At 52.2% G+C, this 26,684-nt stretch overlaps 1 protein-coding gene across 1 annotated transcript; it reads left to right on the top strand.

The window, feature by feature from the left end:
• Positions 1-6,894: 6,894 nt before the first annotated feature.
• Positions 6,895-26,388, top strand: LOC138423707 (AP-3 complex subunit beta-2). Its single transcript, XM_069559973.1, has 22 exons — positions 6,895-7,039; positions 7,285-7,351; positions 7,450-7,632; positions 7,759-8,042; positions 8,323-8,377; positions 8,721-8,792; positions 9,068-9,130; positions 9,489-9,621; positions 9,902-10,011; positions 11,110-11,286; positions 17,720-17,906; positions 19,176-19,294; positions 19,917-20,025; positions 20,397-20,520; positions 20,861-21,044; positions 21,188-21,248; positions 21,571-21,677; positions 21,867-22,095; positions 22,538-22,622; positions 22,827-22,924; positions 25,740-25,878; positions 25,981-26,388. The coding sequence occupies exons 1-22, from the start codon at positions 6,954-6,956 to the stop codon at positions 26,129-26,131; spliced, it is 2,823 nt and encodes a 940-aa protein (XP_069416074.1). The 5' UTR covers positions 6,895-6,953; the 3' UTR covers positions 26,132-26,388.
• The last annotated feature ends 296 nt before the right edge of the window (positions 26,389-26,684 follow it).

The following is a 26,684-nucleotide window of genomic DNA, read 5'->3' as shown; positions in this document are numbered from 1 at the left end:
CACTGGCCTTCACCCTACTGATGTAAAGGGATTGAGGCCCACAGCCAGGCAGAAGTCAGCCTTCTTAAGACAGAGTAATGTGTGGGGAGCCCGCTGACCTGGATTCCTCACCTCTCGGTGTCAGAGCCTTGGCACTGGCTGGCTCACCTGGTTTGAGTATCTGCTAGGAACAATGGCTTTGGAACCTTTTCACCTGAAACTGGGTGAGGAGGACAAAAGGGTTTATTGGAAACAAATGAGCTCCATGGAGAGGAAAACCACAAAGCTCACCAAGCTGGAGAGCAGCCTCAGACGTGGAGACTGGGTTTGACAGTCTGCAGAGAGAACATAAAGACAAGACCATTCCATTTTCAATAAGGTTAGTACAGCCAATGATTCCTTGAAAGTAGGAAGAAGTTGATTATTCGGTTTAGCCCCCGAAGAAATAATTGACTTGTCTTAGATGCCCCACTGGATGTAAAATATCCACCTTTAAAGACCTGGATCGGGACTTCCCTGCTGGTCCAGTGGTTAAGACTCTGCCTTCCCAATGCAGGGGACATGGATTCGATCCCTGTACTAAAAACTAAGATCCTGCATGCCCTATGGCGTGGCCTCAAAATTTAAAAAAAAATATATATATATATATAAATTTTTTTTTTAAAGACCTGGATCACTTTTGTGGCAATAAAATGCTCTTTGAGGCAGGTAGAAACTGAATCACTTAAGGGAAGGGACAGTGGGAAGATTCAAGTCCTTTCGTATGCAGTGGAGGCTGACCCCTCACAAACACACACACACACACATTTAAACTGAATATTCTCATCTTTTGTATGTTAGATGCATGCATGATAATCTCCACTGGGTGCTTTTGTCGTTAGGATAAGGTAACTCCAGGGTAAAGAAGTCAGCATCACTATCTTTCTATTCTTTGTCCAATCAGACTCTCCAGCTCTGATTACAGCCATTAACTCCTCTAGTCTTTCCACACGTTTAGTTCTAATTCCTGTGAGAGGGACATTGAAAGGTCTGACTCATCTTTTCCTGTTCAGCTGATTCTGTAGGTTAGCTGAGCAGACTGAGAGTTGACTGCCCAAACTGAGGGTTCACCCCTGGTTCATTCTGCTCTGGCGAGCAGGAGGTGATGGCAGAGTCTGCTCCTCTGAGGTGGGGCAGAAAGCCTGGGCGCGCATTTGTATCTACCATTCTTTCATTCAGCAAATACTTGGGTATCTCTGCTGCAGGAAGGGGGACCCCTTCCAGGGCCCGAAACTGGGCTCTTGTCTAACACTCAGAAGTGAATTGTCCGAGGAAATATATGTGCTGACAAAGCAAGAGATTTTATTGGGAAAGGGCACCCGGGTGGAGAGCAGTAGGGTAAGGGAACCCAGGGGAACAGCTCTGTCATATGACTTGCAGTCTCTGGTTTTATGGTGATGGGATTAGTTTCTGGGTTGTCTTTAGCCAATCATTCTGACTCAAGAGTCCTTCCTGGTGGTGCACGCCTTGTTCAGCCAAGATGGATGCCAGAGAGAAGGATTCTGGGAGGTGGTCGGACAGGTGGTGTCTCCTTTTGACCTTTCCCGAACTCTTCCGGCTGGTGGAGGCTTATTAGTTCCCTGTTCCTTACTGGGACCTCCTGTTGTAAAACAACTCATGCAAATGGTTACTATGGTGCCTGGCCAGTGTGGGGGTTCCAATCAGCGTGCTTCCCCTATCATCTCTATGCCTCACACTGTGTTAGGGGTTTTTGTTTTTGTTTGTTTTAAATTTTTTGGCCGCACTGCAAGGCATGGGGGATCTTAGTTCCCCCATCAAGGATAGAACCCTTGCCCCCTGCAGTCGAAACGAGGAGTCGTGACCACTGGACCACCAGGGAAGTCCTTGTGCTAGGTTATTTTTTAACAAGTCAAAACCATATGCTCTCTCTCTCAGATTGGTTTAATCGGGACTAAAATCGTTTTATAAGAACCATTCTGAAATTTTTGCACAAATTTTTACATTGACCTGAAGTTTCCACATTCTACCCTTTTTAGAAAACCAGAGCTCATTTAGTTCAACTCAGTGCAGTGATTTCTCTAGAACAATAGTCAGCAAACTTCTGTATCCAGCCAGGTGATAGTAGTTTAGGCTGTGCGGACCATCTAGTCTCAACCGTCAACGACTCAGCTTTGCCCTTATATTTTAATAGTATGAAAGCAGCGATGAATGAGTGTGTATGACTGGGTTTGATTTCATATTTTAAAACATATTTGACTGTATCAAGTGTTAGTGGCAGCATATGGGATCTAGTTCCCTGACCAGGGATTGAACCCAGGCAATTGGGAGCTCAGAGCTGCATTGGGAGCTCAGAGTCTTAGCCACTGGACCACCAGGGAAGTCCCTGAATACATTTTTATTTATTAAAAAAGGCAGAAGACACATTTGGCTTCTGGACTGTAGTATGCCAACCTTTGCTCTAGAACATCTCTGACAGGTCATCTCCAGTGGTACAGACCTACTCCTTCATAAGGCAGTTCCGTCTTAAAACAACTACCACTGTTTTTCATTTTTGTTTTTATTGAAGTATAGACAATTCACAATGTTAAATTAGTTTCAGGTGTATAATACATTGATTCAACATTTTTATGGCTAATACTCCATTTAAATGTATTTCAAAATATTAGCCATATCCCCTGTGCTATACAATATATTCTTTTAGCTTTTTATTTTATACATAGTATTAATACTTTGTACCTTTTAATTCCCTACCCTATCTTGCTTCTCCCCACCACCACCACCCCAACTCATAACAACTAGTTTGTTCTCTATGAGCCATTTCTGTTCTGTCGTACTCATTCATTTGTTTAATGAAAACATACCCAGAATATATACCCAAGAGTGATATTGCTGGATCATATGAAAGTTCTGTTTTAGCTTTTTGAGGAACCTCCACACTGTTCTCCACAGTGGCTGTGCTAAGTTACATTCCCACCAAGAGTGTACAAGGGTTCCCTTTTTGCCACATCATCACCAACACTTTGAAGAAGGCAATGGCACCCCATTCCAGTACTCTTGCCTGGAAAATCTCATGGACGGAGGAGCCTGGTGGGCTGCAGTCCATGGGGTCGCTAAGAGTCAGACATGACTGAGCAACTTCACTTTCAGATTTCACTTTCATGCTTTGGAGAAGGAAATGGCAACCCACTCCAGTGTTCTTGCCTGGACAATCCCAGGGACAGGGGAGCCTGGTGGGCTGCCATCTATGGGGTCGCACAGAGTCGAACACGACTGAAGCGACTTAGCAGCAGTAGCAGCAGCAGCACCAACACTTGTTATTTGTTATCTTTCTAAAGACAGCCATTCTGACAGATGTGAAGTGATTATAACTTTTTAAAAACCATTATACTGTGTTGAAACATCTATCACCTTAATTTTAAAAAATTTATATCAGATCCACCAAAGGCATAAAGAATATTATTCATATGTGTGCATTTATTCTTTTACTACTTATTTCTGTATTCCTAAATAATGTAAAATATTGTTATAAACAGCATCTTATATGTGTTCCTCTAAAATTCACTTTCTTTTTGTTATTATTACTGTTTAGGGGGCTCTTCTGCACAATAGTACCAACCTTTTCTGTCAGCCCAGACTGAGACTGTTTGCTTTGCAGCCGGCTAATGTTGACTCAGTTCTGACCGGGTGTCCCCATATCCTGTCTTTATGCAGTTGGTTCCCTGAATCCCCTGTGACGCCCTTCTGTATTTCATTGTTTAGGTTTAGCACAAGATCTAAGCCAGGGTGGATCTGAATCTTGGTTTTGTCCTCCTGGTTTTATGTCTTCTTCTAAGATGTTGGGAGGTATTGAGGGGAGGAGGAGAAGGGGACGACAGAGGATGAGATGGCAGGATGGCATCACCGACTCAATGGACATGAGTTTGAGTAGACTCCGGGAGTTGGTGATGGACAGGGAGGCCTGGCGTGCTGCGATTCATGGGGTTGCAAAGAGTCGACACGACTGAGCAACTGAGCTGGAACTGGAACTAGAAGATGTTGATAAGCTATTCCAACCAGGGCAAGAGACTTATATCCCATGTATCATGTTTCCAGGTTGACACTGATATGCTAGTAAATCTTCCACAAGTATTGCATTTTACCAAACTGTGGATCCACCTAACTGCAGTCAGCTGGTATTTTCCCATCTTGTTAGGAAGGATCTCAACAGCAAAAAAAATTTAACACCTTCTATGTTGAAAGGGCTGTGGTTATCTAGAGATAAAATAGACATGAATTCTGCTCTTAAAATGCTTACGTAGTAAATGAAACAAAAGGCCTACATCAAAAATAGCTGTCTAGGGAAATGCTATGAGAGACCCCCATGGTGCTTTGCTGATATCAAGATATATAGTATTAATATATGCCAGCCTAATTACCCTGGGTGTTCTTTGGAAAGAATGATGCTAAAACTGAAACTCCAGTACTTTGGCCACCTAATGCGAAGAGTTGACTCATTGGAAAAGACTCTGATGCTGGGAGGGATTGGGGGCAGGAGGAGAAGGAGACGACAGAGGATGAGATGGCTGGATGGCATCACCCACTCGATGGACATGAGTTTGAGTGAACTCCGGGAGATGGTGATGGACAGGGAGGCCTAGCGTGCTGCGATTCATGGGGTCACAAAGAGTCGGACATGACTGAGCAACTGAACTGAACTGAATTACCCTACTAAAAAGGAAAGGAGTTTTCTGAGGGGTAACTTCATGTTGAATCCATAATCATTTCCAAATGTTAAAAAAAAAAAGGAAAATAGGTTTTAGCAGTGGATGTGATATGACTTGACTCTAAGAAAATACAGACTCCTGCTTTTAAAATAAGCGCTTTGAAGAACTTCCCTGGGGGTTCAGTGTTTAAGATTCTGAACTCTCAATGCAGGGGGTCTGAATTCCGTCCCACCTGAGGGAGATCCCGCATGCAGCAGCTAAGATGCCGTGCAACCAAATAAAAAATAAAGTAAAATCATGGCTTCATAAGATATTTTAAAAGTAAATAAAGTGCTTTGAAACCACCTTTTCAAAAACCAGTTCTGGAATTTTAGCAAGGATCACCATCATTTTCATCTGTAATTCTGTGGCTCTCCTCTTTCCCTATTCTAGAAACTCACGGTAGCACCTACTCTTTAGTCTTCCAGGACCTCTTCCTTTGCCCACTGTCCTTCGAGATGAACAGTAATTTACATCTGCTGCTGCGCTCATAATCTCATGATCACAGTACACTGTGTCTAAGGCTCTTCTCAGGTGTCTTGTTGTTCAGTTGCTCAGTCGTGTCCGACTCTTTGCAAGCCCATAGACTGTAGCTTGCCAGGCTTCCCTGTCCTTCACCATCTCCCAGAGCTTGCTCAAACATGTCCATTGAGTCGGTGATGCCATCCAACCATCTCGTCCTCTGTCATCCCCTTCTCTTTCTGCCCTCAATCTTTCTCTGCATCAGGGTCTTTTCCAATAAGTTGGCCCTTCCCATCAGGTGGCCAGAGTATTGGAGCTTCAGCTTCAGCATCAGTCCTTCCAATGAATATTCAGGATTGATTTCCTTTGGGATTGACTGGTTTGATCTCCTTGCAGTGCCAGGGACTCTCAAGAGTCTTCTCCAACACCACAGTTCAAAAGTATCTATTCTTTGGTGCTCAGCCTTCTTTATGGTCCAACTCTCACATCCATACATGGCAACTGGAAAAACCATAGCTTTGACTATATGGACCTTTGTCAGTAAAGTAATGTCTCTGCTTTTTAATATGCTGTCTAGGTTTGTCATAGCTTTGTCATAAGTTTGTCAAATTTATGTCTAAGTTTGACATAGCTTTTGTCATAGCTTTTCTTCCAAGGAGCAAGCATCTTTTAATTTCATGGCTGAAGTCACTATCTGCAATGATTTTGAAGCCCAAGAAAATAAAGTCTCTCACTGTTTCCATTGTTTCCCCATCTATTTGCCATGAAGCGATGGGACTGGATGCCATGATCTTAGTTTTTTGAATGTTGAGTTTTTAAGCCAGTTTTTTCACTCTCCTTTTTCACCATCATCAAGAGGCTCTTTAGTTCCTCTTTGCTTTCTGCCATAAGGGTGGTGGCATCTGCGTCTCTGAGGTTATTGATATTTCTCCTGGCAACTCTTGATTCCAGCTTGTGCTTCATCCAGCCTGGCATTTTGCTTGATGTGTTCTGTATACCAATTAAATAAGCAGGGTGACAATACTCAGCCTTGACGTGCTCCTTCCAGGGGTCTGTAGGATGCAGTAGGTGCAAAGAGGAGGGGCTTATACACCTATTCTCTTTTAAACACATGGAGGAAGGGGAAGAAGAGCAGCTTTTGAGAGTTTGCAGGGAGAGAAGACTGAAAGGGTGAACTTTAAAAAGAATATTTATTTTTCTGTGCTGGGTCTTAGTTGCAGCATGCAGGATCTAATTCTCCAACCAGGGATCAAACCTGAGCCCCCTGCATTGAGAGCAGAGTCTTCACCTCTGAACTACCAGAGAAGTCCCTGAAAGGATGAACTCTTGGGAAGGGAGAGCAGGTTGCATTTGCTGACAGTCTCCTCCACCATAAACACAAAGACACCCTCCTGGTCTGCAGACACTCCTAAGAAATGAGGTGCTTCAAGAATTTTAGGCATTCTGAAAGTCTGTCGCTCTCCCTGAAAGTGAAGCAGCCCAGTGCCACATTCAGCCAGATATCAGATTTCTGTTGCGGGGCTGAGTCAGTGCCCTCAGGCAGGGCCCCCCAGGCACCCAGCACCAGCACCTCATCTAGGCTCAAGACAGGAGACAGGGAAGCAAGAGTGGGTGGCAGCCAGGGACAGTGAGTTCCCCTCCCATCAGGGTGCCCGCTGCCCTCCCATGGCTCTGCCTCTGCCACCTCTGCCCTAGGACCCCAACCAGCTGATTCGCGCCAGTGCCCTCCGCGTCCTGTCTAGCATCCGTGTGCCCATCATCGTGCCCATCATGATGCTGGCCATCAAGGAAGCTGCCTCAGATATGTCTCCCTATGTGCGGAAAACAGCTGCCCACGCCATCCCTAAGCTATACAGGTATGCCCTAAGCCACTGCCCATCCCTGGCCTCTCCCACTTTTGAAGGCTGATTTTGTTGTTTGTTGTTTTTAAGTCTTTAGGTGGTTTAAGACAGTTTGGGGAACAGACAGAGAGGGAGGACGTTGGGAGCAGTGGCTCACACCTCTTGATGAATAGGGTTGTGGGGAGAAAGGGGAGCACATCTCCAGCCGGTATTGGGAAGGCTGGAGAGGAAGGAGGGGCAAACAACAGTTTCTCCCTCAGTTTGGATTCTGACCAGAAGGACCAGCTGATAGAGGTCATCGAGAAGCTTCTGGCTGACAAGACCACGGTGTGTATATGGACACACAGAGGTGGGTGGTGGAAAGGTGCCAGGCGACCCCTTCTGTCCTTCCCGTTAATGCGCTTCTGCCTCTGTGGGTTCCCCAGCTGGTGGCGGGCAGCGTGGTGATGGCCTTCGAGGAGGTGTGCCCCGAGCGCATCGACCTGATCCACAAGAACTACCGGAAGCTCTGTAACCTGCTCATCGACGTGGAGGAGTGGGGCCAGGTGGTCATCATCAGCATGCTCACCCGCTATGCCCGCACGCAGTTCCTCAGCCCCACCCAGAACGTGAGTGGCCTGGACCCCCAGGCGCGACCGCGACCCATGCCCTAGCAGAGTGGGTAGGAGCGCTTCCAGGAGGAGGTGTCCCCTGCCCCACCCGCCTGTTCCCTACCCCTCCCACCCCACCCCCAGGAATCTCTGCTGGAGGAGAACTCTGAGAAGGCCTTCTATGGCTCCGAGGAGGATGAGGCCAAGGGCCCGGGGTCTGAGGAGGCAGCCTCCACGGCGCTGCCCACCCGGAAGCCCTACGTCATGGACCCCGACCACCGGCTGCTGCTGCGCAACACGAAGCCGCTCCTGCAGAGCCGCAGCGCCGCCGTGGTCATGGCCGTGGCGCAGCTTTACTTCCACCTGGCTCCCAAGGCAGAGGTGGGCGTCATCGCCAAGGCCCTCGTGCGCCTGCTGAGGAGCCACAGGTGCGTGCCCGCCCCGCCCACACCCCAACCCACCCCAGCCCCGCCCCGCCCACAACAACCAGGCCACGCCCACGGCCCAGCCACGCCTGGAGGGGGGCCGCCTCTCCGCTTCCCCTACCTAGAGTGCGGCGCCCTCCACCCCAGCCCGCCGGCCCCTCCACGCTGACGCTGACGCCAGTCCCGCCCTCCTCCCTCCTCTGGGCCCGCCTCCTTTCCCGCCCGCGCCTCCTGCCCTGGCCCTGGCCTGGGGACCGGGTTCCTCTGCTGCTCCTCTCCGCAGTGAAGTGCAGTATGTGGTGCTCCAGAACGTGGCCACCATGTCCATCAAGCGCCGGGTGAGCACGGGACCCAGGCCTGCCCTCGTGGTCCAACAGGTGGCTCTGCGGGGCAGGGGCGCTGGGGAAGGCAGAAGGGGATGCTGCCTTGGTGGTGTGGAGCATGGGAGGGAGAGGCCCTAAATGCAGGCGGAGGTGCAGGACCCAGATCCCCAGGGTGGAAGCCCTGATGAAGGAAGATAGGGTCGGAGCTGAGGGGGAGGGGAGAGCTGACCGTGGAAGAGAGAGTGCAGGGGCAAGAAGGGAGCTGAGCCCCGGGTGGGGGAGGGTCGCGGGGAGGGGCTGCTCTGGAGGAGAAACAGCGCTGTGATGGCGCTCCCTGGGACCACCGCTCTCGTGCCAGGGTATGTTTGAGCCGTACCTGAAGAGCTTCTACATCAGGTCCACTGACCCCACCCAGATCAAGATCCTGAAGGTGAGTGACGGACAGCCATGCCTGTGGCCTTAATGAAGGGTTAAGGAAAGCACAGAGGGACTTCCCTGGTGGTCCAGTGGTTAAGAATATGCCTTGCAATTCAGGGGACACGGGTTTGAGCCCTGGTCAGAATACTAAGATCCCACATGCCACAGGGCAACTGAGCCTGCTGTGCCACAACTAAGACCTGATGCACCCAACTGAATAAATATGAAAACAAATGAGAGCGCAAAAAGCCCACTGGCACCCTCTGCCCCTTTTCTGCCTCCCTGCAGCTGGAAGTGTTGACTAACCTCGCCAATGAGACCAACATTCCTACTGTCCTCCGGGAATTCCAGGTACTGGCTAGGGACCAGCTTGTAGCCAGAGAAGCCCGTGAGAGTTGCCCTGTAGCTCCTTATGCTCAGTGAGAATCACCTTGGTGGGTTAAATCTTCTCTTTAGAACCCCAAATGGAGAAACTGTAATTTCACGTCCCTTCCCAATGCCTTCTGCCGGCTTTGGGTCCGGGAGTCACCGGGTAATGGATGAGGGTGTCATTCCTCTCCCCAGAGTTTAGTCTCTGGCATGTTCAGTCACTGAATGAGGGGTAACAGCTTTCCAGAAGGTCCCCCTCAAGTCTGCAGAGTCACTGCCGCTGAGTCAAGTCTGAGGGATCACCACCTTCTGGGGCTCACTCTGTTGTGGCCTCCCGCAGACCTACATTCGCAGCATGGACAAGGACTTTGTGGCAGCCACCATCCAGGCCATTGGGCGCTGCGCAACTAACATAGGCCGAGTCCGCGACACTTGCCTCAACGGCCTGGTGCAGCTGCTGTCCAACCGTGATGGTCAGTGTTTGTCTGTCTGCATGTCCAGCTCTGATGACTAGTGGGTGCTGCCTGCATGTCTGACTGATGGCCAGCAGGTATTCTCCTGTCTGGCCAGTGACAATTCGTGTTCATCAGTCCATTGGCCTCTGTTTGTATCCTTGTACCCCTGCCTCTCCGAGCGCCACTGTAGAAGTACAGGAGGTTGAGGAGCGAAGCCAAGGGCCTGGGGGCATTGCAGGTGTGTCTGCCCATTGTGTGTGGCCATCTGACTGTCCTGGGCTCTTTTCCTGTTCCACAGAGCTTGTGGTTGCAGAGTCAGTGGTGGTCATCAAGAAGCTGCTGCAAATGCAGCCAGCCCAGCATGGAGAGATCATCAAACACTTGGCGAAGCTCACAGACAACATCCAGGTGAGGGGGTGACCCCACTGGCTTCCCCAACCCAGGATCCTCCCTGTGATTTTAAGACCCTGTAATTAGGGACTTCCCTGGTGGTCCAGTGGTTAAGAATCTGGCTTGCAAGGCAGGGGACCCGGGTTTGATCCCTGGTTGGGGAACTAAGGTCCTACATTCCAAGGGGCAACTAACTCCGTTCACCACAACTAATGAGCCTGTGCCCTGCAACAAAAGATGCTGCAAGATGCAAGCAAAGATCTCGCATGCCGCAATTAAAGGCCCAATGCAGCCAAATGAACTTTTAAAAAAAAGATCCTCTAATTAAACTGGCCTTAATAAAAATCAGAAAGAAAAAGAAGAAAATCGGGCATCCCTAGTGGGGCAGACAGTAAAGAATCCACCTGCAATGCAGGTTCAAGCCAGGTTCGATCCCTGGGTGGAGAAGATCCCCTGGAGAAGAGAATGGCTACCCACTCCAGTATTCTTGCCTGGAGAATTCTATGGACAGAGGAGCCTGGCAGGCTATAGACCATGGGGTTTCAAAGAGTTCGGACACGACTGAGTGATTAACACTTCCACTTTTTAAATAAAAAAATCTTCCAAACCATTCCTACAGGAAGGTCTTTGGGTGGGAGAAGGGGAAAGATGAGACCATGTGACCCTGGTTTGCCTTCCCTTTGGGGACCCCTTGCTGAGCTCCATCCTGGTGCACATTCACATTTTCTCTAAAGCTCTGGCTCAGGGTGGCTGGTTGACATGCGTGTGTTTTTGTGTTGCGTTGCCAAGTTGAAACATTCAGACAAGGCATTCCTGAAGATTCAGGAAGGATAACATGGCCAGAAAGCATCAAGGGTACAGTGGATCTAGAAAGCCAGTCTTTTATACCAAACTGTGACTAAACTTCCAAGGCTCTGTGTGTGCTCTTGAAACCCTGGGGAAGAGGGGAGATGCTGCCTGAGAAATGCCCACCTAGTATTTTCTCTCCCACCACCTCCCACTCCCATTCCTAGAGAAGCGAGCGCAGACGGGAGGAGTGCTGGCTCCCTTGCAGGCCACATGCCCAGCCTCATTCCCACACCCACCCCAGTCCTGACTCCTCTCCCACCCACACAGGTGCCCATGGCCCGAGCCAGCATCCTGTGGCTCATCGGCGAGTACTGTGAGCACGTCCCCAGGATCGCACCAGACGTCCTGAGAAAGATGGCCAAATCCTTCACTGCCGAGGAGGACATTGTCAAGCTGCAGGTCATCAACCTGGCAGCCAAGCTCTACCTGACCAACTCAAAGCAGGTACTGATTGAGAGATGCCCCTCAAAGCCCTCTGGGCCCCAGAAACGGCCCGGGTGGTGTTCTGTGGGTTCTCACCAGGTAGGCATGAACTTGAGTACCTCTTTATCTTTGTCAGTTTTTTCATTTTGTATTTTCATTAATGTTTATTGGAGTATAGTTGATACACAGTGTCATGTTCATTTCTGCTGTACAGCACAGTGATTCAGTTATACATATATCAGCACCTCGTTCAGGACAGGTGGCTGGTCTGCCCATGTAACCCAGTGTTCCCCAGAGTCCACGACTACTCTGGAGGCCCAAGGGCCCAGTAGAGATAGTGGCCATGTTGAAGAGACTCTTCAGTGGGGCTGTGACTTCCAGTCTGCCAGTGGGAGTGTCCCTACTTGCTGCCTTCGCGATGCTGGGGCCAGAGGGAGGGACCTGCAGTGACAGGCTTTGATGGGAGACCACATGTCCCAGGAGACGTGGTCTGTCCTCCTCCCAAAGCTTGGTGATGCTTCACCAGGCTATGCCAGCGACAAGAGGGCACAAGCCTGGGTGGTATTAGTGGTCATCGTCATTCCCATGGTGAAATATTATGAGAGGCACCGTAGCCAAGAACACGGCTCAGCTAAGCTGTAATAGCAGGATATTAACAGCCTCTTGAGTGTCCAGTATCCTCTGAGATGGTCCCAGGAGACGTTTCTATGAGTCACGTGTAACATGTCAGAGCTCTTCAAGGTGCTAGGAAACCAGGCGCCATGATGGTTCCCACGCTCCCTGCTCTGCTCAGTCAGGCGAGGCAGGGGTTGGCAAAACCACCGCCCATAGTCCAAACCTGGCCCGCTGCCTGTTGTTGTAAATAAACCTTTACTGGGCTACAGCCACGTTCATTCATTTGTTTACCGTCTATGGATGTTGTAGCTGCAGTAGAGTCCATATGGCCTGCAAATCCTAAAATAGACCCTCGGCCTTTTGTAGAAATGATTTGGCAACCCTCAGAGCAAGCAAAGCATGTGGGCCATCCCTGGAGGTGGCGACATCTCTGCTGGCCTGAAGGTGGCCTCCTTGCCATCCCGTGGAGTCTTTGGATGGTGGTGTTTGTGCATCTTCTGTGACCCACGGTGGACAGGGTGGGCCCCAGGGCCTCCAGCTGAGGGGCAGGGCTGTCACATGTGGGGCCTCTTGTCAGGAGCTGGGATGAACAGTGGTCGTGTGGAAGCTGTGAGGGGCTGGGTCTGTGGGTGTCAGTATTCTGGGAGAAGCAGATTAGAGACAAGTTAGAGGGAAAGGCACCATGGGGAAGCCTTGGAACAAATATCTGTGCGCCTCCTTTATGCAAACAGGAGAAAAGAGCAGGTGGGAGGAAGGTCTGAAGAGATGAAGCAGGCTAGGTGGGTGGCTGCTGGGTAGAGGGGGTGTCTGAAAAGCTCAATACCACACCAGAGCCCTGAGCCCCAGCATAGTGATTCAGCATGTTTGCATAAGTCTGGGTGTGCCCACGTGGCTCTTCCCTAAGTTGTCCCTGTTAGCTTCTTGTGCATTTATTTATGACCATAATTAACATACATTTCCCAAGTGCCTACTGTGCCTGGCACTGAGCTATGTCCTTGGGTGATGACAAGGAGCGAGACATGATACTGGCCTTCAGGTGCTCACAGCCAAATAGAGGAAACAGCACAAAATGCAGAGCAGTAAGGGCTGCAGTCAGTCTTCCCTGGTGGCTCAGATGGTAAAGAACCCACTTGGCAATGCCGGAGACATGAGTTCGATCCCTGGGTCAGGAAGAAAGCCTGGAGAAGGAAATGGCAACCCACTCCAGGATTCTTTCCTGGGAAATCCCATGGACAGAGGAGCCTGGTGGGCTACAGTCCATGGGGTCACAGAGTTGGACACAACTTAGTGACTAAAGAACAACAACAAAGGGTATAGTCAGAGTTGGCACAGAGAACCATGGGTACAGACAGCTTAACCCCTCTCCTAGGCAGGACAGGGGGTCCTGGTCCCCATCAGGCCACTCTGAGTAGGCTGTTCAGACAGATGGACCCTCCACACACCCTTCATCCTAAGGCCAGTCCTTCAAGGCACAAGCTCTTTAGAATTGTTCTTGGACTCAGTAAAGAGAGCTTTCCTCCTTCCTACCTTCCCTGTCTTTCTCTTTTCTTCTTTCTCAGCCTGTGCTGAGAGTGGTGGAGAATAGGAATTCTCTGTACTCCAGGAGGGAAGTGTTTGTATGTGCCTAGGGCCATCCTTGCAAAAGAGCAAGGAAGCTCCCTTCTTCCCAGTAAGAGGGTGACATGCTCGACCTGCCACAAGGCCACAGCAATCCCAGCCACTACCGCCTCCCCAACATGCTGACCCCCACTGCATGCCAGACTCTGGCCCAGGCTGAGTTAAGGAGATGACGGATGAGCTCTGCCCTTCTGTGGCTGAACAGATAACCAGAGGGTCTAACAGAAGACGCACTGGCAGAGGTCTTGGAGTGGCAGGATTAGTGAAGGTGACCATTACAGCCACTTCGGGCAACTGCCTGCTTGAATGCTTTTGGTAGGTAGGTTTGCTTTTGTTTGCTTGATGAGATACCTGGGAGGAGGGTCTGCTTAGGTCGTGGTGGGAGCTAAAATCTGGCTTCTAGAGTGAGTGGAAGAGTCTGACAAGTTCTGCATTATTATTATTTTTTAGTTAATAACTTCTTTGATATCATAAAAATAATGCATGTTCATCATAAAATGTTTGGAAAATCCAGAGAAATATTATAAGTTAAATATTTAAATTAGCTATAGGTCTACCACTTAGAAAAAACTAGCATTGGTTTTATATTTTCTTAGGTTTTTTTTTTTCAATTTGGTTTCTAGATATAATCATCCAGAAATTGTACATTTGTACCTTGTTAAATACATTAATCTTTTTGTTTCTATTTCCTCATAATGCCTTATATTTAGAAAGTTGCTTCCTCGTTCACATATCAATTAAAATTTTCATGCATAATTTCCTCCAGACTTTTTTCTCTATTTTTAATCCATTGTATTGGTTTTCTAGTGCTGTGTAATAAATTACCACAAACTTAGTAGGCCAAAACAACACGTTTACTTTCTATTTCCATGGATCGAGAATCCAGGTATGGCCTCGCTGGGTCTTGTATGTGTATGTGTGTGCGTGCACACAGTCAGTCGTGTCCAGCTCTTTTTGCAACCGCATGAACTGTAGCCCACCAGGCTCCTTTGTCTATGGCATTCTCCAGGCAAGAATACTGGAGTGACTTGCCATTTCCTCTTCCAGGAGATCATCTCCACCCAGGGTTTGAACCCACATCTCTTAAATCTCCTGCATTGACAGTTGGGTTCTTTATCACTACTGCCACCTGGGTTGGGTCTTACACAAGGCCTTACTTACAGCTGAGGAACCGGTCAAGTTGGGGTTCTCATCTGGAGGCTGTGTTGGGCAAGCATTCGTATCCAGTTTCGCTTGCCTGATGGTAGGACTGTGGCCCTGGCTTCTCGCTGGTTGTCAGCTGGAGACCGTCCTCATCTCTCTGCCACATGGTCTCCGAACATAGCTGCCTGCTTCTTCAGAGCCGCAAGGGATAAAAGTGTCTAGAGCCAGTCTGCTAGCAAAACTGGAGCTGAATGTATGGAAACAGTCATGGGGTTATATGGTGCCCCTGGTCACTTCTGCCATATTCTGTTGGTCAGAATCCCATTTTCGGTCACGCCCACCCTTGGGAGGGGAGCAAGACTGGGCTTCAGGAGGTGGGATAGTGGGACGGGACCTGGGCATCTGTCCTCCACATCCATCTAGAGCTTATTTTCGTGTAGCATGTCAGGTGTGAATGTATTTTAATTCCTTTTCTTTTTTTGGAGAGCTAGTTTCCCTAGCATGATTTAACAGGTGTTTGCAAGGTAGCAGGTATGTTGGCATAGGTTCTTTTTTTAAAAACAATTTTGCTTCTTTATTTATGGCTGTGTTGGATCTTTGTTGCTGTGAGGACTTTTCTCCAGTTGTGATGAGTGCTCTGGTTGCAGTGCGCAGTCTTCTCCTTGTTGTGACTTTTCTTGTTGGGGAACACAGGCCCTAGGCACACGAGCTCTAGTAGCTGTGGCTCCCAGGCTCTAGAGCACAGGTTCAGGAGTTGGGGCACACGAGCTTAGTTGCTCTGTGGTGTGTAGGATCTTCCCAGAGCAGGGATCGAACCCAAGACTCCTGCACTGGCAGGCGGATTCTTTACCACTGGCCACTGGGGAAGTTCTGGCATAGGTTCTTGAAAAGGCATCGATGTTCCCCACTTAAAATTCTTCCAGGCAGCTGGAGCCTTTGGATCCAACTGGGAGCTTTGTTCAGTTCTTCGTGCACTGGGGCTTGTGTCAGAGGCCTTCTTAAACAGCCTGTGATTCTTGTGCATACTGACTAGGCAAGGCAGGTGTCCTGGGGCTGCAGACTGGATGCAATAACCCCTGGGGAATGGGTCCTCAGTATGGAGCAGGGTAATGAACTATAGGCAAATCCTGCAGTGTTGAGGTGGAGGGACCAGCCCCTTCTTGGGTTGGTTGTTGACGGGCAGTTAAGGCTGTGGACAGATGGATTGAAACCTTGAACTCTTCTTTCCAGAATTAGGCAAGGACTTGAGGGGAGGGAGAGAGGGTCTATGATCGGCCAGCTGGGAAATCCATAGAGTTGGATCACTAGCTGCTTGACAACAGTCAGTGTGGATGAGGACATCTGGTAGCCTTGGCACGCGGGGTGGTGTCTGGTCAAGGAGAGACAGGTCTACAATGAAGTCCATTTTGATGGGGGCATCCTAGGGAAGTGTGGGGTTTGGAGTACTTACCTGTGATGGGAACAGTATCGCAGGCAGTACTGTGCTGAAAGGGTCTGAGCTGAACATGAGGCCGCCGAAGCCCCTGTTGTAGAAGAAGTGGAGTCTCAGCAGCTCTCTAGAGTTTTGTCACAGCAGCTACTCTGATTCTGGGCTAGCATCTTGCTGATGGCCCTGCCAGATTACCTGGCTCAGCTGTGTCCAAGGCTGGATGTAACACCGTGTAACCAGAACGTCAGGAAGACCAGAGTCGGTTTGCTGGTCCCATCCCTCAGAATATCCCCAGACACTCTGGCCATGGTGACGCGGGATGTACATACTTGGTGGATTTTGATCGTCTTTGCGATAGGGATGGAGACCTGGATGGGGTCAGCCACAGAGGGTAGGCGGTGGGAGGGACAGGTAAACAGAGTGCCGGGTCCAGGCACTCTATTTACTCTTGGGCCAGTCCAGGCCTGGGTGCAGCACTGACTGGTCCTGAACCCAGGAAATGTCACTTAGTGACTCTGACTTTCCTCTGGAAAGGGGGCTGTGGGGATCCCACGAGGCAGCGAAAGGCCCCACCAGCGCAGTAGTGGGCACTAGGAGGCGCTCCATAGGTGGTGGCTGCCACTGTCATTTTGTGAAGACAGGAGCAGGGCAGAAGTTGAGGTTTGGGGTCCTGGGCTCTGGCTCCCTTGACTGCAGACTGTGAGCCCCATGTTTACTTCAGCAGACCCTAAAGTGGCTGCGGTTTGCTCCAATCTCATTAGAACCTTCCAGCAGGGGATTATGGCCTCTGAAACCCCTGGGCTGCCCAGGTTCTACTCTGTGGGTCCATGGGGTATGCGGACAGCCCCTGCCAAGGGGATTCCTCTGTGTCCCCCTTTCCCTTTTTGTCATCTGGTTTCCCCTGGGTTGATGGAGTCTAGGAATGGTGAGGTCTTGAAACCTGTTCCAGAACTCAGGGTGGAGAGGTTGGCCTAACCTGGACTAGTCAGTTAGGAGTGGGCCGAAGGCAGTGGGGACCACAAACCTGAGGAAGAATGGCCTCCTCAGGGCTAAGAGGCAGGGTTCCAAAAGGGCAGCCTCTTGTCTTGGCCAAGGCAATTGTCAATGTCAGGGTCAGGGGTCAGGGCTGGGGAGGTGAGGGAAAATGTAGGTCTGACACAATGGAGGAAAGTGAAAGTGTTTGTCTTCAGTCATGTCTGACCCTTTGTGATCCCATGGACTGTAGCCCACCAGGCTCCTCTGTCCATGAGGCAAGAATACTGGAGTGGTAGCCATTCCCTTCTCCAGGGGATCTTCCCAACCCAGGATCGAGCCCAGCTCTCCTGCTTTGCAGGCGGATTCTTTACCGTCTGAGCCACCAGGGAAGCCCTGACACGGTGACACAGTGGTGGGGTTGGAGGGAAAGGTGGGTGGAGGCAGCGGTGCTTGGAGCTGTTGGCTTAAAGAATCTGGTTCTGGGACTTCCCTGGCGGTCCAGTGGTTAAGACTCGGTGCTTCCACTGCTGGGGGCACAGTTTCGATCCATGGTTAGGGAATTAAGATCCTGCATGTTACAGGACATGGGCAAAGGAAAAAAAAAAAGAATCTGGTGGGACACCTCCTGTGTCCCCACCCTCTGTGATGGCTGCTGACTCACCTCTCATGTCCCAGACCAAGCTGCTGACCCAGTACGTGCTGAGCCTGGCCAAGTATGACCAGAACTACGATATCCGTGACCGAGCGCGCTTCACCCGGCAGCTCATTGTCCCTTCGGAGCAGGGCGGGGCTCTCAGCCGCCATGCCAAGAAGCTCTTCCTGGCACCCAAACCAGCTCCAGTCTTGGAGTCGTCCTTCAAAGGTGGGAGCTGAAATCAAGAGGAGCCTTCCTGGGGGAAGGGGAGAATTGGCCAGCACCCCAGTCCTGGCTCTTCCCCCTGAGGTCTCAGTCTTGGCCGGGCACCAGCCTTTGGTGGGCAGGACTTCTTTGCCCCTGGCTGGACCCTTTGCTTGTCCTGTGGCACCCCGGGCTTGCTCCTTCACCCGCTCACCACCACCACTAGCATCATCTCACCTGGTCTCTGCCCTCCCAGGCAGGACGGGCCCCTGGCTCCTCAGCTCTCAGATTCCTCTCTCCAGCCACCTCCCTGAGCAGGCATATCTATCAAGATTTTACGAACCAGTAGCCCAGCAAGGCAGGAAGTAGAACTGCGTACAGAGGAGGGGTGTACGTCGGTAAGGGCCCTGAGAAAGCGGTTTCCAGCACTGGCTGGGCTGTCACCGCAGGTCAGCCCAGACCCCGGGCCCCCGGCCCTGCCTCGTCTCTCAGGCAGGTTTCCGTGGCAAGGGCTCTGACGGCGAGGGGGTGGGAGACCCAGCTGGCTCTTGGACCCAGGAATCTCAGGAGGGAGCTTCCTGCACCAAGCTCGGTTATCTTCTTGTTCTGCTTTGTTTCTGCCCTGGCCCCCTGGAGAAAGGAGATTCAGAGCCATGGGGCAGATGGAAAACCCGCCGGGAGGAAGCAGCGGAGCTTTCTCCTCCCCACACTGTCCCCACCACAGGTCTCCGTGCTGCCCCCTCTGGCTCTGAGCCCATCCCACTCCCATGCAGATGGCTCAGCTCTCCCACGGAGGCCAGAGCCTGACCAGACACGGCTCTTTGCCCTTGGTCCCAGCCTGGCCAGTCTCTTAGAGCTGATACCCTCGTCCCAAGCGGGCCTCCCTCCTGAGCCTGGTGCTGCGGCCACCTAGCCCTCACCCCACCTGCACCGCGCCCTGGGAAAAGCCACACCGGCATTTCTACCCCCCCTCTCCCGGCCCATCTCAGACCCCAGCAGACGGGCCTGCAGCAGCTCTGGGCCCAGTGCCCTCCGGTCTCCTCTGAGGCCCCAGTTTCCCCCCACCCCTCCCTGGCCCCTCAGCCCTGCTCTTGTCAGTCATACAACCTTCTTCCCAGCCTGTGGACCTGCCGATTTGGTCAGGGCTGAAGAGCCCTTAGGGGACACGTCCACCCCCTCTTCCGTCTAGCTAGGATGTTCCCACCAGAATCATTACCAGGCCCCACCCAGGAAACAACCCCCAGGGCATTTCCTCACTACCACTCCTGGCTTGACCTCTCACCCTGTCCTCAGACCGGGACCACTTCCAGCTGGGCTCCCTGTCCCACCTGCTCAACGCCAAGGCCACGGGCTACCAGGAGCTGCCAGACTGGCCAGAGGAAGCCCCGGACCCATCTGTGCGCAACGTGGAGGTCAGCAGGAGTGGGGTGGGCAGGGGTGTGCAGAGAGAGGTGGACATCAGGGAGCCCTGGGGGTGTGCCCAGCCCTCCTGACACCCTCCCCACATGCAGGAAGAAGACCTCTCCCTTATGGAGACCCACGTGGGCCTGTTGGGCGAGTACAAAGAGGTCCCCGCCCCGTGTGCCGTGCGGCCTGCCCTGTGTGCAGTGCTCTCCCCCAGCCTCTGCTGCCCTCTCTCCCCTGCGTGCTGCCCCCCGTGCCTGCCCCGAACTCTGTTCCTTCCTTGTTGGCAGCCAGGCTCTGTGAGCACCACCCCCACCCTCCAGGGACAGTGCCCCTGCCTGCCTCCCATTATTCCCTCTCAGGGCCAGGGCCAGGGCCAGGTGGGGCCCCCAAAATAGCTGGGGTGAAGGATAAAAGGGGCTTTCCTGGTGCCTCAGATGGTAAAGAGTCCACCTGCAATGCAGGAGACCTGGATACGATTCCTGGGTCAGGAAGGTCTCCTGAAGAAGGAAATTGCAACCCACTCCAGTATTGCCTGGAGAATCCCATGGACAGAGGAGCCTGGCAGGCTACAGTCCATGGGGTCTCAAATAGACACGACTAAAGCGACTAACAACTCCTCATCTCTAGGTACCTGAATGGACCAAGTGCTCCAATAGGGAGAAGAGGAAGGAGAAGGAGAAACCCTTCTACTCAGACTCAGAGGGAGAGTCAGGCCCCACAGAATCTGCAGACAGCGGTGAGGAGATGGGCAGGGCTGGGGCCTGTGTGTGCATCTTGTGGTTACCTGTCTGGTGCAAGCGTGTGCTCTTGTGTTACATGGTCATGGGTCCAAGGGAGCGTACACCAGTATGTGTGTTTAGGCACCGGAGGGACTGACTGCATGTCCTAGAAACGTGTGTGCTTGTGTAGGTCTCCATCCACACGGGTCCATCTGTGTCCCAGCTGGTCTGGTTGGCGTCTGACTAGGAGCAGTTCAGGGTGTGGGCGGAGCGGGGGAGGAGGAAGAGGTGAGTTTGCTGCATCAGTGCAGAGTCTGAAGCTGAGCTCCTAGGGCTTCCCAGGAGGCCTGCTCAGAAAAGAGGGAAGCCTGAGACTGTCTCTCCACAGACCCCGAGTCCGAGAGTGAATCGGAAAGTAAGAGCAGCAGTGAAAGCGGCTCCGGGGAGTCCAGCAGCGAGTCTGACAACGAAGACCAGGAAGAGGATGAGGAGAAAGGGAGGAGCAGTGAGAGGTGAGACGACTGGGGGGTTTCAGGGGCTCCTGTGGGAAAGAAGGGCCAACACTCAGCCTTTGTCAGTCTCCTAAGAGCCCCCAAGCCTCCTCCTGAGCTGCAGGGGCCTGCAGTCCTCCAGGTCTGCTCACATGAGGGCCGCAGCCTGGGGAAGCAGTCGGGGAAAGGGCCTGGGCTGGCTCAGGCTGGCCCAAACCTCTCACTGCAACCCAGGTGTGGTGTCCTGTGGTCCAGGCTCCCCACCCTCACCCCGAGTTTTCAAGGCTTTCCCTGCTCTTCTGTGAGGCAAGAAGTGGCCATCCAGGCTGGACCCAAGTCCTGTTTGCCCCCTCTCTTCCAGTGAACAGAGTGAAGAGGAAGGTAAGAAGAAGAAAATGAAGAAGAGGAAGAAGGTGCCAGAAGGGCAAGAAGGCGGCTCATCCTCGGATGAGGGCAGCGATTCCAGCAGCAGCTCCTCAGAGTCTGAGATGACATCAGAGACCGAGGAGGAGCAGGTGGAACCTGCCTCCTGGAGGAAAAAAACAGTGAGTGCCTTGGCATAGAGAAGGGGTTGGCTCATGGCCCAGGGCCCCCTCCACCCTCTGGGCCAGGCCCAGATGTTTCCTCACAGCCCAGCACGGGCCAGGGTACTCCCCTTCCACACTCACACCCGATTTTTCTCTTCCAGCCTCCCAGTAGCAAAAGTGCCCCTGCAGCCAAGGAGGTCTCCCTGCTTGACCTAGAGGACTGTGAGTTTGGGTAGAAGTCAGGGGGGAGGAGGCCTAGGGAGGATGATGTAGGAAGGTCCATGGCGCTCTAGACTGGGTTCCCTGGGGCTTCAGGGTAATGGGAGCAGATTGAATACATTTGAGCCTGAGAGGGCAGCGGGGCAGCCTCCCCAGGTGCAGGGTTGAAGTCAAGGGTGGACATCTCTCTGGAGGCACCAGGTGCCACGTCTCGCTGTCCATGGTGCTGAACTGCCTGCTCCCTGAGCCCTAGGCTCCATGGCCCTATCCAAGCCAATTCCACTTTGCCTCTCCTTTATCATCACGTGCCTCGTATGCCCCACAGTCACCCCGCCCAGCGTCCAGCCTGTGTCCCCGCCCACAGTCGTGTCCACCAGCCTGGCTGCTGACCTGGAGGGTCTGACACTCACAGACTCCCCCCTGGTGCCCTCGGTGAGTGGGCTGGGCAGAAATACATCTCTGTGGTGTGTCCTGTGGTATGCGTTTGTGCGAAAGGGGTGTGATGGAGTGGGTAGCTCTGAGTCCCTGTTTCCGTGAGCACAGGCGGGAACGAGGCTGGGGCTGGCCCTTTTCTGGTGGGTCATTTCCGTCCTTCCCACCCCCTTACCCGATCCCTACCAGCTGCTGAGTCCCGTGTCAGGAGCTGGGAGACAGGAGCTGCTGCACCGCGTGGCTGGCGAGGGGCTGGCTGTGGACTACACCTTCAGCCGCCAGCCTTTCTCCGGGGACCCCCACATGGTGTCTGTGCACATCCACTTCTCCAACAGCTCAGACACCCCCATCAAGGGCCTGCACGTGGGCACCCCCAAACTGCCTCCCGGCATCAGCATCCAGGAGTTCCCTGAAATCGGTGCGGAAATCTCCACCCTAACACAGAGTGGTGGAGGAAGCTCCGGGGCGGGGACAGGGGTGGGAACTCCACGGGTCTGCCTGTGGCTGCTGACAGTGCACTCTGTGCCCAGCCAGGGGCTAGGCTCTGGGAGTATAGAGATGGCATCTGCCACAATCCACGCCCTGGTGGACAAGACAAACTAGGAAACGAGCAAGTCCATATCAGGACAGGAGGAGCTTGAGGCTAGACTGATTCAGCGCTGACTTCAGTGGGGTGAGGGCAGGTGGGGGTGGGTGTCTAGATTTCAGGAAGAAACCAGGAAGAGTCTCCAGTAGCCCAGAAAGCCAGGTTCCATGGAAGGCAGTCAGCTGTGGCAGTGGAGGGGAGAAGAGTCTGGGTTCCAGACCCATCAGGTGATGGGGTCTCTGTCTCCCCCTGCTCCTACCTCTCACCACTGCAGAGTCCCTGGCACCTGGAGAGTCTACCACTGTTGTCATGGGCATTAATTTCTGTGACTCAACCCAGGCGGCCAACTTCCAGCTATGGTATGTGTCCAGCTTGTGGAGGAGCGGGAGGGCAGCTGGGGAGAGGAGGGGTCAGAATAAACGGACTGGAGGTGGTGTTAGGTGGGGAGGCATCATGACCTGGAAGGCATCCCAGGATCTGGGGCCTCACCTCCAGACATGGTGCAAGGTGAGGGGAGAGAAGCTGGCCTGACTCCCTCTCTCTGTCTCCTCCGGCCTTCCCAGCACCCAAACCCGCCAGTTCTACGTCTCCATTCAGCCACCCGTTGGGGAGCTGATGGCCCCCGTGTTCCTGAGTGAGAATGAGTTCAAGAAGGAACAGGGTGAGTGCTCCCTGGGGGTGGGTGGGACGGGTGCTCAGGATCCCCCTCTGGGGCTTATTCAGCTCCACGGTACAGGCATGCTGCGGGAGCCTCAGCTGCTGCACACAGAGGGAGGCCTCGCCCCTTGTACTCCAGCAAAGGCTTCCCAGACCCTCAGACACTTCAGTGAGACTTTGGAGAGAGTTGAGACACAGCCAGGCAGAAGATTCTAGGCCAGGATTCCAGCTGGGGGAAAGCATTATGAGTAGGCATTAATGAAAATTTACAGGAAGCAAGCAGGGGTGCAGTTTGCCTTGGGGCCTAGGGAGTCTTAGCACTGGGGAGTAGGGAAAACAAAGCTGAAAATATGTTTGGTCTAGTTTCTGGAAGCCTTGAATCCTGTGCTAAAAGATTTCAGTCCTAAAATTTCAGAGGTGAAAGGGGTCTCAGAGGTTATTTGGTACCAACTCCATTAACAGAGGGGTGAGGAGTGCAGGTTTCATTTTTCTAGCAGTAGAGAAATTCTTGAAGTTTTTTGAAAAAAGAAGGGGCCAGGTTCAGTCTTGGGCTGAAATCTGGCAACATTTACAGTTAGGACTGGAATTGAGAGAATGTGCTGCAGGAAAAAGAGGCAGAACAGTATAAGTGGAAAGAATCATGGGGCTTCGTGAGTCCTGGATTTAAGTTCTGAACCCGCCACTTGCTTGGTATGTGACCTTGGACTAAATCCTGTGACTAGTTATAAGGCTATTGACATAGATTTGATGAGAGATGGTGAGAACCAGGATTAGAGCCACAGCAAAAAGAAAGAAAGGCTGAGGTAGGGGAGAGGGCATTTGCCGAATGAAAGAGGAGACAGGGACGTTGAAGCTGTCTCTAGAATATCTGGCTTAGAGAGGGAGAATGGCAGTGCTGTTCACCTCGACCAGGGGTTGGCCAGCTTTTTTCTGTAATGGGCCGTAAAGTAAATGTTTTATTTATGTTAAACATTGTAATATTTATTTATTTGCCTGTGCTGGGTCTTAGTTGTAACATGCAGGATTTTTAGTTGCGGCATGTGAACTCTTGATTGTGGCATGCGGGATCTGGTTCCCCGACCAGGGATTGAACCTGGGCCCCCTGCATTGGGAGGGTGAAGTCTTAGCCACCGGACCACAGGGAAGTCTCAGCAAACATTTTAGGCTTTCTGGGTCATGTGGTCTCTGCTGCAACTTGCCTTTGTAAGCCAGGAACAGCCATGGAGAATACATACATGAATGAGTGTGGCTGTATTCCAGTAAAACTCTATCTATGGACACAGACTTGAATTTCATGTACTTTACATGTGTCATGAAATATCTAGCCTTGCTTTCTTTCCCCCAACACTTAAAAAATATTAAAAACAAACAAACAAACAAACACACTGTGGACCAGGCAGGTGGTATGTTGTATTTGCCCTTCAGGCTATGATTTGCCAAATCCCTAATCTAGAAAGAAGAAGGATGGATCAGGCAAGGGAGAGGGGAAGATCTTGCATAGTTTTGGATGAGCTGCTTTTTGAAATATACGTGGGAAATTCAGGAGGAGGTGTTTCATACACAACTAAAAAATGTGGGTCTGTGCCCAGGAAACACTTCTAGGCTGGAGTCAGGAGCAGAGAGGTGATAACTGAAGCTGTGACTATAAGTGAGATCACCCTGAGGGAGAGATGAATGGGGAGATAAGCAGGCCACAGACCTTTCTTGAGGAAAACTTGTGTCCTTCAGGAGAAAAAGGAAGGGAGGGGGAAGAGAAGGAACAGGGTGTAGGTAGGAGGAGGGATGAGGAGATGGAAGTGTGTCTCGGATAGTCTGCAGGCCAAGATGACCGAAGCCCTTCAGGTCCAGCATATAGGAAACTGCCGCCAACGTCAGAGAGCGCGGGTTATTGCCAAGGAGGAGACCGAGGCCAACTGCAGTGGGTTTAGGAGAGCAGGGCTTGAGGAAGTGAGTCCTCTTTGGAGGCCCTTGGAGGTCAACCGTGAAGGAGAAACAGTATTGGCATCATGGCATGTCTGGCTGCTAGGGAGGACTTAGCAATGAGGAGACTTGATAAGGAGAAACTAAAAGTATAGGACAAGAAAATGTCACTAGTGAGGAATGGAGGGGATGAAAGAAACAGGAAGGGTGTGTCTGTTCTCCAAAGGAGAACAATGGAGCGAGTAGCAGAGGGAGGAGAGAGGCTGGGAGAAGGTGGGCAGGGCAGATGGAGGAGCTCACGGGGCTGGGGAGAGCACAGGAGTGCAGAGATGTCAGCCCTGTGGGGCGAGGGGATGCTCTGAAGGCATGGGGACATCATGAGCCTGGGCCATGTTTGGAGCTGTTGTCCTGTGTGAAATCAGGGGTCCACTCATGAGGGCTGCTTGTGACCCCTGGACTCGGGCCTGTCTGGTGAGGACCTACAGCAGCTACCAGTGACCTCTCTGCGAGGAGTCAGCCTCCAGGAGCTGGGGGAGAGTTGAACTTGGGTTGGAGGGTCAACCAGGAAAGACCAAAAGATGTGGGGGCCAGGCGGAGGAAACCTCTGAGAAGTGACTGGGCTCCACAACCACTGGCCACTGCCAAGGGGCTGGTAGCCCAGATGTCTGACAGTGGGGAAGCACCAGGTCAGGCTCTGGTCTGCAGTATGGACAGACCCCGGGGTGGCGGGGGGGAGAGGCTGACAAAATCTCCCTGGGGGCGGACACGGCCCAAGAGGGAAGTAGCCCTTCCCCAAGACTGGTGAGGGAGACCTGTGTAGACCCTGGTGAGAATGCTCAGTGGGCAGACCCAGGGGCACCCACCATGGCCTTCACCCTCACCATCACCTCTGCCCCCAGCAAAGCTGACGGGCATGAACGAGATCACAGAGAAGCTCACGCTGCCAGACACCTGTCGGAGTGACCACATTGTGGTGCAGAAAGTGACGGCCACAGCCAACCTGGGTCGTGTCCCTTGTGGGACATCTGACGAGTACAGGTACTGACTGCCAGCAAGGGGAACGAGATGGGCTCTTGGGCCTGATTGGAATGAGGGACCCCGGGGCCCAGTGTTGAGCCCATTCCTCCGTTCCTACCCCAGGTTTGCAGGGAGGACGCTGACCAGTGGGAGCCTGGTCCTGCTGACTCTGGATGCCCGGCCCACTGGAGCTGCCCAGCTGACAGTCAACAGTGAGAAGATGGTGATCGGCACCATGCTGGTGAAGGACGTGGTACAGGCCCTGACCCAGTGATATCAAGGGCTGTGACCTGTGTGACCCCTTCTTGTCCCTCCCTCATGACATGTAGCCTATTAGCCTCTCTCTCTCCTCATTCCATATAGCATCCGGAGGAGGGGGGGGTCCTCTTTCTCTCTGGTCATTACCAGGCTCCCTTCTGGTCCCCCTCCCCAAGGGTTCCTTGGTGATCTGTACAGAGGGATTCCATTCAGCCTTCCCAGCTTGGTGTAGCTATTTATGTAGCAAAAGCTCAATAAAATATCTTCTCCCTAGAGGCTGGCTCACCTTCCCTTTCTTCTGGGTTCTACCTAAGGGGATTGACTGGGGGGCCAGCTCCCAAGATTGACAGTGTTTGACCCTTGTGAATGACCGCTACTGACCTTTTAGGTTGAAGCCCCAAGATAACCGTGTCTTCAAGTCTCCATGCGTCTCTATGGAAGAGACACCTGATTAGGATGGGGAGGCCAAGCTGGAGGAACTCCTTGGTCCTCTACAAGCCTCAGCAAAGATTCCTCTTCAACATCTGGCCATCCCTTTTGGTTCCTCTCATGGGCCTTGGAGAAGGAGA

Source organism: Ovis canadensis, chromosome 18 (assembly GCF_042477335.2).
Source record: "Ovis canadensis isolate MfBH-ARS-UI-01 breed Bighorn chromosome 18, ARS-UI_OviCan_v2, whole genome shotgun sequence".
NCBI classification, from domain to species: domain Eukaryota; kingdom Metazoa; phylum Chordata; class Mammalia; order Artiodactyla; family Bovidae; genus Ovis; species Ovis canadensis.
This window is presented reverse-complemented; position numbering and strand designations above follow the sequence as displayed.

Bases quoted from the DNA above. Each gene is read 5' to 3' on its own strand.
- LOC138423707 (XM_069559973.1), top strand. From the start codon at position 6,954: ATGATGCTGGCCATCAAGGAAGCTGCCTCAGATATGTCTCCCTATGTG. The intron at 8,793-9,067 runs GTGAGTGACGGA...GCCTCCCTGCAG, and splicing joins CCCAGATCAAGATCCTGAAG to CTGGAAGTGTTGACTAACCT. The intron at 25,879-25,980 runs GTACTGACTGCC...TTCCTACCCCAG, and splicing joins GGGACATCTGACGAGTACAG to GTTTGCAGGGAGGACGCTGA.